Source organism: Saimiri boliviensis, chromosome 21 (assembly GCF_048565385.1).
Source record: "Saimiri boliviensis isolate mSaiBol1 chromosome 21, mSaiBol1.pri, whole genome shotgun sequence".
NCBI lineage: Eukaryota > Metazoa > Chordata > Mammalia > Primates > Cebidae > Saimiri > Saimiri boliviensis.
Genome location: NC_133469.1, coordinates 1,798,368 through 1,817,470, shown reverse-complemented (window position 1 = coordinate 1,817,470; position 19,103 = coordinate 1,798,368). Strand labels below are relative to the sequence as shown.

At 50.6% G+C, this 19,103-nt stretch overlaps 1 protein-coding gene across 1 annotated transcript in view; it reads left to right on the top strand.

Moving 5' to 3' along the window:
* ARFGAP3 (ARF GTPase activating protein 3) overlaps positions 1-18,537 on the top strand; it is a 67,910-nt gene extending 49,373 nt beyond the window's left edge. Inside the window, exons 12-16 of the mRNA XM_039462984.2 lie at positions 3,287-3,418; positions 5,264-5,387; positions 7,445-7,535; positions 15,271-15,392; positions 17,456-18,537. Coding sequence (XP_039318918.2) covers positions 3,287-3,418; positions 5,264-5,387; positions 7,445-7,535; positions 15,271-15,392; positions 17,456-17,473 — 487 coding nt within the window. The 3' untranslated portion in view covers positions 17,474-18,537. The remainder of the gene's footprint in view (positions 1-3,286; positions 3,419-5,263; positions 5,388-7,444; positions 7,536-15,270; positions 15,393-17,455) is intronic.
* The last annotated feature ends 566 nt before the right edge of the window (positions 18,538-19,103 follow it).

Genomic DNA, 19,103 nt, shown 5'->3' with positions numbered 1-19,103 from the left:
AAAGATATTGGTTCCATGAAGAGCTCTTACTGCTTTCAAATGATTCATTAGCCCATTAGAACTTTAATATCATGAATTATGAAAGAGTTCTGTTTCTATTAAAAATAAGATAAAACCAGCCGGGCGCGGTGGCTCAAGCCTGTAATCCCAGCACTTTGGGAGGCCGAGGCGGGTGGATCACGAGGTCAAGAGATCGAGACCATCCTGGTCAACATGGTGAAACCCCGTCTCTACTAAAAATACTAAAAATTAGCTGGGCATGGTGGCGCGTGCCTGTAATCCCAGCTACTCAGGAGGCTGAGGCAGGAGAATCGCCTGAACCCAGGAGGCGGAGGTTGCGGTGAGCCGAGATCGCGCCATTGCACTCCAGCCTGGGTAACAAGAGTGAAACTCCGCCTCAAAAAAAAAAAAAAAGAATGAAGAATGTTATTTCCTTAGAGTGTTACTAAATCTACAAAATTCTAAGTGCCAGCATCTCAGAGTCATAAAGAACCTGGAAGTTCCAGCCCACCCTCACCCTGCACCCTGTCAGTCCGGTGCTGACACCCACTCTTCCCACTCCTGGGCCATCCAGCCTCTACTGCATCCTTCCTTCTCCTCAAGGCAGCCATTTGGTCCCAGGCAGCTCCCTGAGAAATTCTGCCTTTCATGAACACTCTGAGGCTTCTGCGCTCAAATCAGCCTCCCTTCCATAAGCCAGTTCACAAGCCCCATGAGGGCAGGAGCTGAATGTGCCTTCTTGCCCTGTGTCTTCCCCTAGCAGAGCGCCTGACTCCTCACAGGTGCTTATTAAGTAGCTTTAAAACTCCTCATTGAATTGGTCTTAGTTTTTTCATGGTCCCTTTAAATAAACCCCTCAAACATGTGAATATCACCTTCCAGGCTAGCACACATCCTGCATCGTTTGAACCTTTCCTCTGATGTAACTTCCAGTTCCTTCAATGTCGTGATCTCTCTTCTCTGCAAGGGGATCCGTTGTCTCTGTTCCTTGAAGCAGAGCCTGGGTACAGTACAGATCCACTCATAACCAGAGGGAGAGCCTGGTCGGTTTCTAACTGAAATCCAGATACACTTTGAACACTGCGTTTTCTTTCCCAAGGAGAAGATGCTAGTGTAACAAGATTTGTGCTTAATGACCTTCTTTTTTTTTTTTTTTTTGAGACGGAGTTTCGCTCTTGTTACCCAGGCTGGAGTGCAATGGCGCGATCTCGGCTCACCGCAACCTCCGCCTCCTGGGTTCAGGCAATTCTCCTGCCTCAGCCTCCTGAGTAGCTGGGATTACAGGCACGTGCCACCATGCCCAGCTAATTTTTTGTATTTTTAGTAGAGACGGGGTTTCACCATGTTGACCAAGGATGGTCTCGATCTCTTGACCTTGTGATCCACCCGCCTCAGCCTCCCAAAGTGCTGGGATTACAGGCTTGAGCCACCACGCCCGGCGCTTAATGACCTTCTTGCCAGAGAAGGCAGAAGCCACATTTAGAAATTCTACTTTCTGTCTATTAAGGATGTAATATCATTCCATCTGCTCTAAACAGCAAGTTTATCCTCTGTCTCTTTTTTGTTTCGTTTTCTGCCAAGAAAGAGTAGATTTGTTCTTAGCATTTCCCTCTACTCAGATCTTAGCTCACCTAGGTCCTGGCCTCTTTGCTCTTAGGGTTCTTGCGTCCCTCTTGTATTGGCCTTTGGCTACCAGCCCCTCTGACCTCCTGTGATCTCCACCTTTTGTGCAGCTCCTAATAGCACAGAGCTTGGTGCTCACCTTGTTTCCTGCCCTTACCCTGGAGAAAGCCTGGGCGATGTCTGTTAAGGCCTCCATGCGCTTCTGTCACCCTTCTTTCCTTACACCTCCCTGGGATCTGCCTCTTCTCTGAGCTTCTTGGACTGCCTCCTTGAGGTGTGTATCTCTGATCACACTGCTTTTCCATCCTAAGCTGTCATGAATTCTGGCATGGCACAGTCACTGTTGTTGTTGTTGTTGTTTTTGACACTGGATCTCACTCTCTCACCCGGGCTAGAGTGCAGTGGCATGATCACGGCTCACCTCAGCCTCAGCCTCCCATGCTCAGGTGATCCTGTCTCCTGGGCTGAAGTGCAGTGGCGTGATCACAGCTCCTCACAGCCTTGTCCTCCCAGGCTTAGGTGAGCCTCCCAAGCAGTTGGGAGGTGTGCCACCATGCCCCATTAATTTTTTTCTTTTAATCCCCAGAGATGGTCAGGAACCAGTTAATTATGTTTTTTTCTTTTTGCATTTTTTGTAGAGATGAGGCTGGTCCATATTGCTCAGGCTGATCTGGAACTCCCGGGCTCAAGCAATCCACCTGCCTCGGCCTCCCAAAGTGCTGGGATTACAGGCATGGGCACCGTGCCTGGCTGGCCGACTGTCACTTTTTCTCAAGGCCGTAGCGCATCCACCTCACTTGTCACTCTCTCCTGTTCCAGGCAGGCTTTGTTGCTCTTGGTCAAAGATTTTTCTCTAATCACACAGGACCAAAAGCTGCCACCGAGTGCTGCTCTCTGAGCAATACCCTGCTCAGTGATAATTGGCTAATTAAACTGTAAACTGATCCCAAGGCCAGGCTCTCCAGAGATGCTTGCAAATCAGATCAAGTTTGCTGCAGGCTCCAGGCTGAAAGAGTGTCTGCAGAATGGTCCAGTGATCCATGATCTGTAGCTTTGTATCCAACTCCAGGAGAAGGTTAATTAGCATGATTTATATCATTTTCATTCAATGTGCCTAACATGGAAGGGATTGCAACAAGAAGCTCCTCATACAGAGTCAGTTCTCCAGACCCAGCAGTGTTATTTGTGACTGCCTAACCAGGCAGAACGAGACCTGAAGAAAATGAAATGAGTAACCTGTGGTGGATAACATTTAAAGATGTCCTTTGTTTTCTGGATAGGCCAGGTTATACCAAGGTAACAAACGTCCTCCCAGATCTCAAAGGCTTTTCTTTTTCACATAAAGTCAGCTGAGGGTGCAGGTGGTTCTCTAGGGTTCCTGTCCTACGTGTGTCACCTTGATTATCCGGACCGATGGAGGTTTCACCTGCCTGAGACTGTAGCACCTGGAAGACACGATCTCTTCCACGTGGCTAGGGAAGATAGGACGAAGCAAGATTGAACACAGGCATGACACACCTCGTGTCAGCTCCTGTCTCATTGGCCAGACCTAGATATGTGGCTGCCCCTAACTTCAGGGAGGCATCCCCCACATCCGTAGAAGTGAGAGAGCCCAGGACGAGTGTCAGCTTCCCAAGTCACTGCTGTGCTCTTGCTCATACAGGTACTTTGACGAACCAGCGGAGTTAAGGAGCAGTTCTTTCTCTAGCTGGGATGACAATTCAGATTCCTACTGGAAAAAAGAGACCAGCAAAGATACTGAAACCATTCTGAAGACCACAGGCTATTCAGAGAGGTATGTACGACAAAACTGTGGGGTTGTAATAGGGAATCCATGCGTTTCTGGGAAAAATTTACTGATAAGATGATGACATGAAAATCTTCCGTAAGGGGCTGAGCACAGTCGCTCATTCTTGTAATCCCAGCACTTTAAGAGGCCAAGGTCAAAGGATCACTTGAGCCCGGGAGTTCAAAGCTGTATACAGTGAGCTATAATCGCACCACTGTGCTCCAGCTTGGGCAACAGACCTTGTCCCTCAAAAAAAAAAAAACAAACAAAACTTTCATAAGGCTAGTAAATGATTGTGTTCTACTATTTCAGGAATATTATTTTGATTTTTTTTTTTTTTTGGAAATGGAGTCTCACTCTTTTGCCCAGGCTGGAGTGCAGTGGCGCTATCCTGGCTTAATGCAGCCTTCGTCTCCTGGGTTCAGGCAATTCTCCTGCCTCAGCGTCCCGAGTAGCTGGGACTACAGGGGCGCACCATCATGCCCAGCTAATTTTTGTATTTTTATTAGAGACAGGGTTTCACCATGTTGGCCAGGCTGGTCTTGAACTCCTGACCTCAAATGATCCACCTGCCTCGGCCTCCCAAAGTGCTGGGATTCTGGATGTGAGCCACCATGCCTGGCCTGTGTTGATTTTAAATTACTGATTTTAAATAGGAGGTACACATCAGAATCCTCTGTGGAGCTTGCAAGAAATGTGTATGTGGAGGCCTCTTCCCTGAAGATTCTGATCCATGGGTCAGGGTGGCCTAGGCCGGGAAGGTTTCACTTTTTCCCCAATTTTTTTTTTTTTTTTTGAGATGGAGTTTCACTCTTGTTACCCAGGCTGGAGTGCAATGGCGCGATCTCGGCTCACCGCAACCTCCGCCTCCTGGGCTCAGGCAATTCTCCTGCCTCAGCCTCCTGAGTAGCTGGGATTACAGGCACGCGCCACCATGCCCAGCTAATTTTTTGTATTTTTAGTAGAGACGGGGTTTCACCATGTTGACCAGGATGGTCTCGATCTCTCGACCTCGTGATCCACCCGCCTCGGCCTCCCAAAGTGCTGGGATTACAGGCGTGAGCCACCGCGCCCGGCCCAAAATTCATCTTTTTAAACCTATAGTTCTGCAAGTTTTGACAAGCACATACATTCACGTAATTAGCACCAAAACCAAGAAGCAGAACAGTTCCCATCACCCCTAAATTCTCCCCATGTCCTTCGCAGCCCCCCTTCCCCTTCCCTCGGCCCCTGGCTACCCCAGGTCTGTTTTCTGGCCTTAAAATTTTGCCTTTCCCAGAATGTCCTGTAAACAGAGTCACATGGTGATTGGCCTTTTCTACTGTGGTTTAACTTTTCTTAGTACACTTGGTCAAGACTCATTCATTCTTTTGTTCATTCCTGCTTATTGCTGAGTTTATCCATTCACCTATTGAAGGACTGTCTCCAGTTTTTGGTGATTATGAACTTCTGAGAGTACAAGGGGGCATTATTAATATGTTGGGACAACAGGTGTAACTTGAAATTGTCCCAGGTAACTGGGACACTTAATATCCTGTGCAAGGTATATCACGTAGAGAGAGCAGTGTCCTTTGGACATTCCAGACAATGTAGTCAGTGTTTACCAGTTGATCTGAAATGTGAAGCGACGTATTGGAACTTAAATGTGACCTAACAGACCCATTTTAAACAAATTCCTGGAAATGTTGTATTCTTTGGCTATTTTTCTTTTCTCATTAGAATTTTCAGGCTTTTAAAAATGGCCTTTTACAAAATTTACTGCTGTTGACTTTTTAAGAAATAAAATGAGTATGAAACACATTTGCTTCACCTCAAATGAGTTTAACCGATTTTGGGTGTTTTTCACTGTAGACCTACTGCTCGCCGCAAGCCAGATTATGAGCCAGGTGAAAATACAGATGAGGCCCAGAAGAAGTTTGGGAATGTCAAGGCCATTTCATCAGATATGTACTTTGGAAGACAAGCCCAGGCTGATGTAAGGGTCCAGAGAGTTTCTTTGGGTGCTCCATAAGGCAGAAAGGAAGGGTGGGTGTGGGCATGATTGGGGGAGGAGATCCTGAGTGAGCTGGGCTTAGGCTGCCAGAGGCCCTCTGGCCCGAAGGTACTGGATTTGGAACTCGAACCCAGGTCTGCCTAAGTGATCACGTGCTTGCTGCCTCAGCAAGAGGCGTGTTTACAAGACAAGGACTGTACCTCACAGTTCTCTTATTCTTCTCTTGCTGTTTTGAATAGCCGTTATCCAATATCTTTTGAATATATTTCAAACAATTTTTTTTTTTTTTTTAGACGGAGTTTCGCTCTTGTTACCCAGGCTGGAGTGCAATGGCGCGATCCCGGCTCACCGCAACCTCCGCCTCTTGGGCTCAGGCAATTCTCCTGCCTCAGCCTCCTGAGTAGCTGGGATTACAGGCACGTGCCACCATGCCCAGCTAATTTTTTGCACTTTTAGTAGAGACGGGGTTTCACCATGTTGACCAGGATGGTCTTGATCTCTTGACCTCGTGATCCACCCGCCTCGGCCTCCCAAAGTGCTGGGATTACAGGCTTGAGCCACCGTGCCCGGCGATTTAATAACTTTTAACCATAGTGAAATGAAGCACGTAGATATGTTCCTTTTTTTTTTTTTTTTTTTTTAAATAAAGACGGGGTTTCACCGTGTTGGTCAGGCTGGTCCTGAACTCCCGACCTCAGGTGATCCGCCCGCCTTGGCCTCCAAAGTGCTTGGATTACAGGCATGAGCCTCTGCGTCTGGCCTTTTTTTTTTTTTTTTTTTTTTTTGAGACACAATCTTGCTCTGTTGGCCAGGCTAGAGTGCAGTGGCACAATCTCAGCTCACCGTAACCTCCACCTCCCAGGTTCAAGCGATTCTCCTGCCTGTCTCCCAAGTAGCTGCAACTATAGGCGTGCACCACCACACCTGGCTAATTTTTGTTTTTTAGTAGAGATGGGGTTTCACCATGTTGGCCAGGCTGGTCTCGAACTCCTGACCTCAGGTGATCTGCCTGTCTCGGCTCCCAAAATTCTGGGATGACAGGCATGAGCCACTGCATCTGGCTAGATATGTTTCTGGGGAGTGCATCTATTTATTTTCAGGTTGTTGGCTTTTCTTAGAAATGTTAATGGACTCAGCCAGGCACTGTGGCTCATGCCTGTAATCCCAGCACTTTGGGAGGCTGAGGCAGGTGGACCACTTGAGGCCAGGAGTTTGAGACCAGCCTGGCCAACATGACAAAGCTCCATCTCTACAAAACATACAAAAATTAGCTGGGCATGGTGATACATGCCCATAGTCCAGCTGCTTGGGAGGCTGAGGCAGGGAATCGCTTGAATCTGGGAAGCAGAAGTTACAGTGAGCCAAGATCACACCACTGCACTCCAGCCTGGATGACAGAGTGAGACTGTCTCCAGAAAAAAAAAAAATGTTAATGAACTCATCACAGTGGAGCCTTGCTAAGCTGTAAGACTCAAGTGGAAGTGGGGAGGTGCAAGTCTTCCCTCTCACCCTGAACTGCTCGTGTGCCTCTGACTATATGGACGATGGTTTCCTCAAATGTGCTGAATGTGTTTTGCAGAAGTTCAGACTTCTGCAAGTATAACTTTTCACTATCATTTCGAGAGTAGAGTTGCCCCTTGCTGTTCCCACAGTCCATAAAATCTGCCTGGCCTCAAAGTTGACATTCAAGTTCAGTTTTAAAATAGTGTCAGGGGGCTTGGCAAAGGGCCCCTTAGAGAGGCCTCTGCTGACAGCTGGCTAGAAGCAGCACGAGGAGAGAGATGCTGCCTTCCCTCCCTCCCTCTCGTTTCCTCTGCACTGGCCACCTTGGCTGAGGTGTTGTGTCCATCTGTCCCTGTGACCTGCTTCCCCTGCAGGGCATGAGCTTCGTGCTGTCCCCCAGGACCCGGCCTTGGCAGTGGCATTCAGTACCTGTTAGAGAGAAAGAGCTTTTCCACTGACAGCCCTTCAGCAATTCTCTTTGCAGAACGGCCGACAATCTTTGGAGCCTAACGTTTCCTTTTCCTCGTCTGCTCTAGTATGAGACGAGGGCCCGCCTTGAGAGACTCTCAGCAAGTTCCTCCATAAGCTCGGCTGATCTGTTCGAGGAGCAGAGGAAGCAGGCAGCAGGTAGGGGCACTGAACAAGAACTGGTCTTTGTCTGTCTACGGTATAAACACATCTTGTCTAGGTAGGACCGTGTCCTTTTCCAAGATATTTTAGCAACCAGTATTTGATGCTCTGATCTTGGCCATAAGACAGATAGAGCAGAAGTTACTATTCCAGGCTTCACGCGTGAGGAGACTAAGTCATGAAATTAAAGGAGCATCCCCAGCGTTGCCTGGCAAGTCATCCTTCTAAAACACTATCAGAATGGAGTGTTTTCTAGCTGAGTGTGGACGTGCTATGAAATACCACGTGGTGTCTTAGCCTGAGAGGTGGACAGTCCTGGGCTCCTGTGTGACCCTAACCACCCTCTAGCTGTGAGGCCTTGAGTATGTCATGGCGATTTTAGCCTCAGTCTCCTCCTCTGTAACGTGAGTCGATAAAACCACCTCAAAAGGTTGTTTTGAGGCTTCAATGAGACCCCTGCCCCTGCTGGGGTCTCACCTCACCCCCTGCCCCTCCTGGGGTCTCACCTCACCCCCTGCCCCTGCTGGGGTCTCACCTCACCCCTGCCCCTGCTAGGGTCTCACCCCCCTGCCCCTGCTCGGTGAAGTGCCACCGAGTGTTTAGCACGCAGCAGGCCCCGAGGGTGCTGGGCAGAGGCAGATAGAAGCATATGACTCTACCAGTGTCCATCTTCCAGGAAGACAGAACACAGCTTTGGGAGTGAGCAGGGGGAGAGGAATTGTCTGTCTTCCATATCCCTCTTCAGGGTTTAGACCCCCACGAAGAGGTGTCTGGTCATCCCAGCGCTGGAATGGCCTAGGATGAGGCAGCCTGTGAGCTCAGGGGTGGGCCTCAGGGAGCCGGCCCTTCTGCTTCTACTTCCACATCCCCAGACGGAGAGAAGCCTTGCGAGAGTGCCCTACACAGGCCTCTGCCAGGACGCAGGTGGGAGGAGAGGGCCCTGTGGTTAACAGGCAAGGGCAGCGTCCTCTGAGGTCATTTCGGGAAGCCGTTTATCAGCAGGAGAGCCAAGGGGAGGGAGGACTCTCAGGGGCCAGGCATTCCAGACCTGGAACCCTTGGCACCCCTCATTTCTAGGCCTAGAGGAGCTGGGTGTGGCTCTAGGAAGGCCATGATGTGACCAACCTGAGCGACCACTTGGCCTTACAGTCACAGATAACAACTGTTTTTGGAGTCCAAAGAGAAACAGCCTGAACAGAGAAGGCTGAGTGTCCCTGAATGTCAGGGACATTCTGGGATGTGGTTTGGGGACGTTATAGAGACACACTGGCCCCTGGCGTGCAGTTGGCAGTGCCAAGGCACTGTGCCGGAGCAGAGGGAGCGTCCTAGCCAGGTGGGCCCAAGTGAGCCAAGGGTGTGTGCTGGCAGAGCAGCTGGCAGAGAGCTGGGCAGCCCAAGGAGAGGCCAGGGCCACAGGGGACCAGTCCTGGCATGTCTGCTGCTGGTGAGGGTGTGGGGGTGTCCAGGGGTGGGCACCCAGGGCCAGGTTCCCATGAGCTACTCTCCAGGCAGGAGCACACCCTGTGCCTCACCCCAGACTCGAGCAGAGGGGGCTCGTCCCTCAGCCAGTCAGTCCCTTGCTGACTGGGCGTTTCCTGGCAGTGAGTCTTGGTGAGGGCAGGTGGGGCTCACCAGCTTGTGTTCCCGTCTCCAAACTCTCAGCGTCCCGGCCTTTTGTCAGGGCCACCCTGGCAGAGAGGCACTCCGGCCGCCTTTGGAGGCCCCCAGCAATCCTAGCCTTGCTGCCCCACAGGTCAGTGCTGGGTCACCTTGTGGAACCCTGGCGCAGCCGGCAGGCCAGTCCAGAGACCTGCACTGTTGAGTTCCCCGACTCCCTGCGATGTATGTTTTTGGAATTTAAGTCAATAGCAATTTTGCTCTGAAGCATTGTTTGTTTTAAAAAAAAATGTTTGGAGATCAAATGAGAGCAGGCTTTCCAGTTATTGAATGAAAATTGTGGCCAGGCTGTGTTTACTTGCCTGTTCCCTTTCAGAGAACAAAGATCCATTAAATGTTATTGACCCTGTGCCGGTGCCAGAGAAACCCTGGTCCCTGGTACCTCATGGTCATTGTAAGGTGCACCCTGGGGTGAGAGCCCACCCAGAGGCCCCACACCCTGCCCCTGCTGGGATCTCACCTCACCCCCTGCCCCTGCTGGGGTCTCACCTCACCCCCTGCCCCTGCTGGGGTCTCACCTCACCCCCTGCCCCTCCTGGGGTCTCACCTCACCCCCTGCCCCTGCTGGGGTCTCACCTCACCCCTGCCCCTGCTAGGGTCTCACCCCCCTGCCCCTGCTGGGGTCTCACCTCACCCCCTGCCCCTGCTGGGGTCTTACCTCACCCCCTACCCCTGCTGGGGTCTCACCCCCCTGCCCCTGCTGGGGTCTCACCTCACCCCCTGCCCCTGCTGGGGTCTCACCCCACCCCCCCGCCCCTGCTGGGGTCTCACCTCACCCCCTGCCCCTGCTGGGGTCTCACCCCCTTGCCCCTGCTAGGGTCTCACCCCCCTGCCCCTGCTGGGGTCTCACCTCACCCCCTGCCCCTGCTGGGGTCTCACCTCACCCCCCTGCCCCTCCTGGGGTCTCACCTCACCCCCTGCCCCTGCTGGGGTCTCACTGCATTGCCCCAGCTGAGCTCAAACTCTGGGCCTTGAGCAGTCCTCCTTCTTCGACCTCCCAAGTAGCTGGGATTATAGGCACCAGCAACTTCTATTAAATATTTACCTTTTATTTAGATCATATTTCAGCAAAGAGCTTTAATCTGTTCTGCCTCCATAAAGCTTGTTTTCTTTTATAAAATTTTTTTCTTTTGTCTTTAATACTTTCGTATTCAAGCAAAAGCTTGTTTTAAGAAACTGTTCTGGGCCAGGAATGGTGGCTTACACCTATAATCCTAACAGTTGAGGAGGCCGAGGGGGCAGATCACCTGAGGTCGGGAGTTCAAGACCAGCCTGGCTAACATGGTAAAACCCCTTCCTTTCTAAAAATGCAAAAATTAGGCTGGGCCTGGTGGCTCACGCCTGTAATCCCAGCACTTTGGGAGGCCAAGGTGGATGGATATTTAGGTCAAGAGATCGAGACCATTCTGGCCAACATGGTGAAATCCCGTCTCTACTAAAATTACAAAAGTGAGCCAGGAGTGGTGGCGGCGCGTGCCTGCAGTCCCAGCTACTCAGGAGGCTGAGGCAAGAGAATCACTTGAACCCGGGAGACGGAGGTTGCAATGAGCTGAGATTGTACCACTGCACTCCAGCCTGGTACAGAGCACGACCCCATCTCAAAAAAAAAAAAAAAAAAAAAAAAAAAATTAGCTGGCATGGTGGCGGGCTCCTGTAATCTCAGTTACTCAGGAGGCTGAGGCACAAGAGTCATTTGAATTTAGGAGGCAGAGGTTGCAATGGCTGAGATCATACCACTGCACTCCAGTCTGGGCAATAGAATGAGACTCTGTCTCAAAAAAAAAAAAAAAATAGAGAAAGAAAGAGAGAAAGAGTGGAAGGGAGGAAGAGAGCGGAGGAGAGGGGAAAGGAAACTTCTGTGTGCTGGCTCACCCCTGTAATCCAGCATCCAGCACTGTGGGAGGCTGAGGAGGATGCATTGCACATCTCTACAAACAATACAAAAATGAGGCAGCTATGGTGGTACATGCCTGTAGTCCCAGGTACTCAGGAGGCTGAGGTGGGAGAATGGCTTGAGTCCAGGAGGCAGAGGTTGCAGTGAGCTGAGATTGTGAGACTGCACTCCAGCCTGAGCAACAGAGTCAAACCTTGTATCAAAAAAGAAAGAAAGAAAGAAGAAACAATTTGGTATTCCTTAATTTCTAAATTTTAAATGCTTCTGGTGAGGTAAGCTGTTTTCTGGGGTGTGTCTAGCCCAGGAGCCCTGTGGCCATTCTCGCGGGCACTCTCTTTCGCTGTAGCTGAAGGATGGAGTGGGAAGCGCATGTAAGGCCTGCAGCCAACCTGACCTGGCACCGCCGCCGTCCCTGTGGTCACACCCGTGGGACGCGCTCATCAGAGCTGGGGGACTGCCATCAGTTGGGCACTGCCTCAGGCAGGCGTGGGGCACTCAGACACCAGATGACAGAGCGGAGGGAGCTGTGTGAGAGCCAGGATACAACAAAAAGCTGGAAACCCAGCTGCCCCTCAGCATATTTCTTCCCAGAAGGCCAGTTCTGACTGTTTGAATGAGCACGTGTGAGTGGGAGTGCAGACACCTGCAGACCCTTCGTTCCTACGCTCCAGGCTCTCGTTTCTTGTGTGCATCGTGGGGGTCACATGGCTGGTTGTTCGTGGGGTCCCTTGACCACTGTCTCCTTCCTTGCTCCGGCCCAGGGTCCAGGAGTCTGGCCTCCAGAGCACTGAACTCAGTCCGCGGTCAGGTGATCTGAGTTGGTTATTGCCACCCATGGAGATTCAGTCAAAATCCAGAGTGGCACGTATGTAGCAAACGCGTCTGCCACGCCTGTCTGAAGCAGCTGTTAGAGCACTTTTTGTTATTAAGCTCCTTGTTTGGCTGGCCACAGTGATAGACACCTGTAATCCCAGCATTTTGGGAGGCCAGAGCAGGAGGATCACTTGAACCCAGGAGTTCCAGACCAGCCTGGGCAGCATAGTGGGATCCCATGTCTACAAAAAATTTAGAAAATAAAAAAATTAGCTAGGTGCGATGGCTCACATCTATAGTCCCAGTTAGGAGGCTAAGGCAGGAGGATCACTTGAGCCCGAAAGATTGAGGCTGCAGTGAGCTGAGATTGTGCCACTGCACTCCAGCTTAAGGGACAGAGCAAGACTGTCTTAAAACAAACAAACAAACAAACTGATTTTGAGGAGCCTGGGAGTTGTCCTGGACCCTCCACCTCCCTCGTCACACCATAGACCCATATGGTCGGCGTCTCTCCTGGGTGTCCCCAGAACTGAGGCACGGCCACAACCCCCTGCTTGGTCCTCCTGCCTCCAGTCTTGGCTGCTGCTCAGCCTCTCCTCACTCTTCCCACAGGGATCTTTCAAAGCACAGTCATCCTTATTGAAAATCCTGCCGTCAGCTCTAAGCACGGCTCTCCACCCAAAACCCACCTCCAGGGCGGTGGTTCCCATTGGCCTTTCCAGCCTCACTTCTCATCATTTACTGCTGTGGCTTGCTCCAGCTTTGTTGAGCCTGTGGAGCCCCCAGATCAGAATGCCCTTCTCTCCCATTTTTGCAGAGGGGCCTGCTTAGGCCGCCCTGCAGCACTCTTGTGCCTTACACCGAGGATAAGACCTTCCGGTGACTTTCCTCCAGCAGACCATCAGTTCTCATTTCTATGCCCGTGGCACCTGACAGAGCCTGGCAGAGGAAGCCCCCTGCAGGTGTTTGAGGATGAATGACCCCCTGGCCAGCATAGGCTGGAGCACGCCTCCCACTGCCTCCCGTGTCCCCTGGCCAGTGCCAGGCTGCAGTGGCGATGTCTTCCGCCTGCAGCATGAGACTTAAGGGCTTTGTGCATCACCATGCTTAGTTCCCTGTGGTAGTAGCCAAGGAAGCTCGAATTAAGAGGTGGCCCCATGGGCTTGGACTGCAAGTTACTGTGACGAACAGAACCCCCGCCCACCTGCGCTGAGCACAGCGAACGTCACTTGTAGTCGTCTGTTAGTTCCAACCACGGACCCCTGTGTAGCTCAGCATCCCGTCTTTTAGGGGAGCCGCTGTCTTCTTCCTGGCTGCTCAGGAGAAACCTGGAAGTCATCTTTAATCCGCCTGCTGCCCAGCCTGCCTTAGCCAGTCAGTCAGTGTGCCTCGCAACACCTGCCTCCTGAGGACGCTCAGCCTGATCCCTCCTGATCCCCACTGCCGCCTGCTCAGGCTTGGCCACCGCCCCAAACACCTGGACCCCTGCAGCCACCTCCCAGCTGCCCACCCGAGTTTGCTCTGTGTCCCCTCCAGATGATGCAGGTCACACTTCACTGATGGTATCGATGGCCTGCTTTCTCAGTAGGTGGTAAGCCGTGGAAAAGCAGGTCTGTGGCGATGTCCTCAGTACGCACTGTGGGTGTTCTGGGAACCAATAGCGGGGAGAGAGTCCATGAGCCGAGGACGCTCTTCCTGAGCAGGTGGCTTGAGCTGTCACTTCCTGGAGCTCACTGTGTAACCTGAGCACACCAGGGCTGTCTTTGACCATGGGCACCTGGCCCCTCCAGCCTGTCCAGGCAGCCCTCAGAGGAGACACAGCACCCCAATCCCATCACTGTGTTGAAATTCCACTCTCATTGGTGAAGGCCTACAAGATTTTACACAATCAGCTGGAGGTGGAGATGGAGCACCTGCATCTGTGGTGGGATGGGAAGAGTGCTGTGGGCAAATGCAGTGTCTCTTCCAAGGGACACCTGGCAGGGTAACTTGTCAGTTCTATTTTGTTCTAAGAGAGGGACTTGACCAAGGGTTTCAGGCTGGAGTGGGGTGGCACGATCTCGGCTCACTGCACCTCTACCTCCCAGATTCGAGTGATTCTCCTGCCTCAGCCTCCCGAGTAGCTAGGGTTACAGGTGTGCGCCACCATGCCCAGCTAATTTTTTGTGTTTTTTAGTAAAGATGGGGTTTCACCATGTTGGTCAGGCTGGTCTCGAACTCCTAACCTCAGGTGATCCTCCCGCCTAGGCCTCCCAAAGTGCTGGGATTACAGGTGTGAGCCGCTGTGCCTGGTTGGGTTTCTGTTTTTTGTAAGGAGCAGGTGGCGTCATGTGGGGCTTAGGGAGTATCCAGGTGTGGCTGCCCCCTGAGGACCTGCAGGGTTTGTGTTCAGCTCACTGAGCCCCTCCCGTGTCTTACTACAGTTGGGACACAGAAGTTGATGAACCCCTGACTGACAGCTCCAGGAGTGTGGCAGACCTCCTTTATGTGTGATAGCTCTGATGAATTTTACCCACATTGGTAGCAACTACGGTGGTGTTTTTGTCAGGGCAACCAAAACTGAAGCCGGAGTAACCTACTGACACTGGCCCTAGCAAAGAAGGTGGAAGTGTGAACTTCTGTACCTGGGAAGACTGGAATTTGGCCCCCGAGTCACAGTCAGACAGCATCAGTGATGGCCCACCTGGCCTGCCTCCCTGAGGGAGCACCATTCTCTTGTACTGTAGCAAGCGACCTCCACCCCCACGTGAGTGGGAGGGCAGTCTAGTCACAGATGGCTGCTGCTTTGCTGTGTCCCTGCCGGTAACCCCAGAGCAAGCGAGTGGCTCCTCATTTGAGAACAGTGAATCCCAAGGAAGGCTCTGATTGGTCAGGCCTGGGTCTTGTGCCCATGCCTGTGGACAGGGTAAAGGGAGAGGTGGTTCTGGAGGAAGGGAGGAGTACTGTTGCCAAAAGAGGGAGGAGGTGATGCAAAACAGGCCGCCCGTGTTGGCCCATCTGCCTGTTGCTGGGTACTTACCTGCCAGGCTGTTAAGCACCTGGAGGAAATGGGCCCAGAGAGAGCAAGGAGCTTCTCTAGAGGCACACAGTCTGGAAGTGGCAGTGCCAGGATTTGAACCCATGGTGGTAAGTCCCCCATACTGCATATTCTCTCATGTGGGGTCCCTCATGTGGATCGTGGCAGGGCTGGCTCTTCGGCCTGAGTCTCCATCCCACTGCTGGGCCCCTTGTGAGGCAGCAGGAGGGGAGAGATCCAGCTTCTCTAAAGCCACCGAGCACTCCGGGCACTGGGTTTGCCGCAACCCCGGCCAAGGCAGTGATGAGCCAGCGTCTGTTCTGTGTGTGCAGGGAACTACAGCCTCTCCAACGTGCTGCCCAACGCCCCCGACATGGCGCAGTTCAAGCAGGGAGTGAGGTCCGTCGCTGGGAAGCTCTCCGTCTTTGCTAACGGAGTTATGACTTCCATTCAGGTCAGTGAAACGGGACGGTGCTTGCTGAGTATGACGGTATGTCATCATTTTGAAAGTGAGGCTTGTTTCAATCTTCAGTTGCTGGAAAATTAGATTATATATTATTGGATTTATATGTTTGCTACAATATAACCCAGGACATTATGAAAAACCGGAAATTACAATTTTATATTTGTTTAACATTTTCTAATGTATGGCTCTAGGGGAATTGTTATAGGAGTTATCCTGATCACTGTCCGGTTTTTCCCTAGATTGGAACAGAGAAGTACTGAGAAGGAAATTGAAATTGTCTGTAATGCCACATCACAGAGATAATCTCTGTTAATATTTTGGTATATTTTTACCTCTAGATTTTTAAGGATTTTTTTCTATACATAGATAAAGATATACGTATGTTTTTAAAATTAAAAAGGGATTGTATTGTATATAAGGTGTTTTTTGTTTTTTTTTTTTTTTGAGATGGAGTTTCGCTCTTGTTACCCAGGCTGGAGTGCAATGGTGCGATCTCGGCTCACCGCAACCTCCGCCTCCTGGGTTCAGGCAATTCTCCTGCCTCACCCTCCTGAGTAGCTGGGATTACAGGCATGCACAACCATGCCCAGCTAATTTTTTGTATTTTTAGTAGAGACGGGGTTTCACCATGTTGACCGGGATGGTCTCGATCTCTTGACCTTGTGATCTCTTGACCCGCCTCGGCCTCCCAAAGTGGTGGGATTACAGGCTTTGTATATAGGGTTTTATATCTTGCTCTTTCTCTGTAATGTTATGAGCATTTCCATGTAATGGAATAACATTACAGAGAAAAAGCAAGATACAAAAAAGTTCTTCTAAAACCACATTCTGTTGAGTGAAAACAAGCCAAGCATGGCGCATGTGTGCACATAACAGCCGAGGCCATTTCTGATTATAGGAATGGCTCGTTTCTTTGTACCTTCTTGTTTATGTCAGGCTATTTAGGAAGGATTCTATTCATGTAAAATACAGCTAGGGGAAGCAGAACTGAAACACTGTGGACTCCGGTGCCTTTAAAGGAGGTTTCTGGTCCGCAGGCAGATGCTGCTCTGGTTGCAGGTGCCTCCCCTTCTGGAGAGTTCCCTCAGCCCCCAGCCTCTGGATATAGCTGTTTTCATGCTGTGGCTAGCACAGTCTTCCCTTTCATTTGGCCCTGAAGTTAAAATTCATAGAGCCTGCCGGGCACGGTGGCGCAAGCCTGTAATCCCAGCACTTTGGGAGGCCGAGGCGGGTGGATCACGAAGTCAAGAGATCGAGACCATCCTGGTCAACATGGTGAAACCCCGTCTCTACTAAAAATACAAAAAAAAAAATTAACTGGGCATGGTGGCGCATGCCTGTAATCCCAGCTACTCAGGAGGCTGAGGCAGGAGAATTGCTTGAACCCGGGAGGCGGAGGTTGCGGTGAGCCGAGATCGCGCCATTGTACTCCAGCCTGGGTAACAAGAGCAAAACTCCTTCTCAAAAAAAAAAAAAAAAATTCATAGAGCTCTTTCGTGTCCCTTAGGTCAGCTAAGCCCATATCAGTCTCCAAATAGATAACATTCCTATTTTATAGATGGTCAACCCCATTTTAGAGATTACTACCTTTTATATCCCCATTTTACAGGTGAAGGAATTGAGGCACAGAAGATTAGGGCATTTCTGCAAGATTAGCAGCTGAACCAAAATTTCAGGGTTTCAGACACCAGATGTTCCCCTGCCCTCCCCATCACACTTGCTTCCCAGAGGGCTCAGCAAGTAGCCTCTGGCCCACTGAGCACCCTCCCACCCAGACACCTTGCTCCCTGCCTCCCGATCCCAGGATTGTGGACATGGATGCCCGAGGCAGGATGTGAACCCTGTTGGCTTCTGAAGCCCACACCTGCCCTCAGCCTTGGGTAGTGGCAGCGGTGGCTGCTTCCAGATGAGCACACCCTTGGGGACAGGGTGCATGTCACATGCCCAACACTGGGGGCACTGGCAGTTTCAGTGGTGCTGATCATTCAGGGCGCAGGAGTGAGGGGTCCATGCTGAATGCTCGTCAACTTCTGTCTTGGTTCTCTCTTCAGGATCGCTACGGTTCTTAATACTGAGGTCGTGATGTGTATTTCCCGGAGAAACTCCCCTTTAAATGAACCAGTGACCACATCACAGGTGGCGATGAAGACCAGATTGTTTTGCTACTTTTTCGTATGGTATATGTTTCTGATTCTTAGTATTCCTTTTGAGAAATTCTGTGTTCTGATGTAGTAGGAGCTTCACTGTGGTTTCTGTTTCACGTTAGTTCCCACCATGCCCTCCTTTTGGCATCTCTGAGTATGTCCTTGCTTTATTTTCTTGGAACCTTTGGTTTCAACACTGAGGGCCTGGAGACGTCGGCTCCTCCTGCTCCATGAACCAGGAGCCTTCATCCGGGAGAGGAGGAGAGGTGTCCATGCCACACATGGGCTCAGGGCTGCCAGAATCGGCAGACGCGGGGCGGGCCTACAGACACAGCATTCACACACGCATGCTTCCTCCAGGAGGGAGCCAGGGGCCAGAACACAAGGCCAGACGTGACTGGTGTCTTATGGACGGATTGCTTCTTTTCTGTTTCTACATGTTAAGATGACTTCCAAATAATATTTAAAGTCATCTCTTTGTAAATTGTTTATATGATCTATAAATTTAAAAATATTTTTCAGTGAGTGCTTTTAACAAACGTAAGCTTCCACATTGCCAAGGGAATTGATGTTACCTTGTGACAAGGTGTTTGCTGTTTGAATTGATGAGAGCTGTAAGATGAGGACTCCCTAAGGGTATTTATAAACCGATGTGGTATACAGAATTAAAATGGAATGAGGTAAGAAGAAAGAGCTACAGAAAACAGTGCAGCCTATGGCAGAATAATCGCTGTAATTGGGTACTTTTGTGAATAGTTTTAAACCTTGCTTTTCAAAGATTACAGAATATGTATAAATGAATAAAGAAAAATAATTTAGCTGTGTTTTAGACAGCATTAGAATATATTGTTCAGCACAGTAAAATATATTTGAAATTTGATAAGCCAAACATGTGGTTTTGATTGAATATTTTGTGAATCTTTCTTAAAAGCTCAAATTTGTAGACTTCTAAGTATAATAAACACTTGCAGCAGAGGGTGTTGCCTACACTTTTTTCGGAAAGCTTTTGTAGCACATCATTGGGTGTCAGGGTTTGTGGTGTCACATTGATGGACATTTGAATTGCGAGCGGCTATGTGTGGGCGTGTATTTAATGCATGTTTGGGCTGATGTGCAGTTGTCATGAATTGGGATGTTGTTTGCAGCACAGGAGCAAGGTGGGAGGCGCTGGCTGAAAATGAGGACGTTGGGTCAGGTGCAGCGGCTCAACACCTGCAATCCTAGCACCTGGAGAGGCTTGGGCGGGAGGATTTCAACCCCACCTCTATCAAAAAAGAAAAAATTCAGCCAGGCGCAGTGGCCTGTGCCTGTAATCCCAGCCACTGGGGAAGCAGCAGGAGGATCCCTTCAGCCCAGGAGGTTAAGGCTGCAGTGAGCTGTGATTTTGACACTGCACTCCAGCCTGGGTGATAGAGCAAGACCCTGTCTCCACAAAAAAAAAAGGGGGGAGGCTGGGCGCGGTGGCTCACGCCTGTAATCCCAGCACTTTGGGAGGCCGAGGCGGGTGGATCACGAGGTCAAGAGATCGAGACCATCCTGGTCAACATGGTGAAAC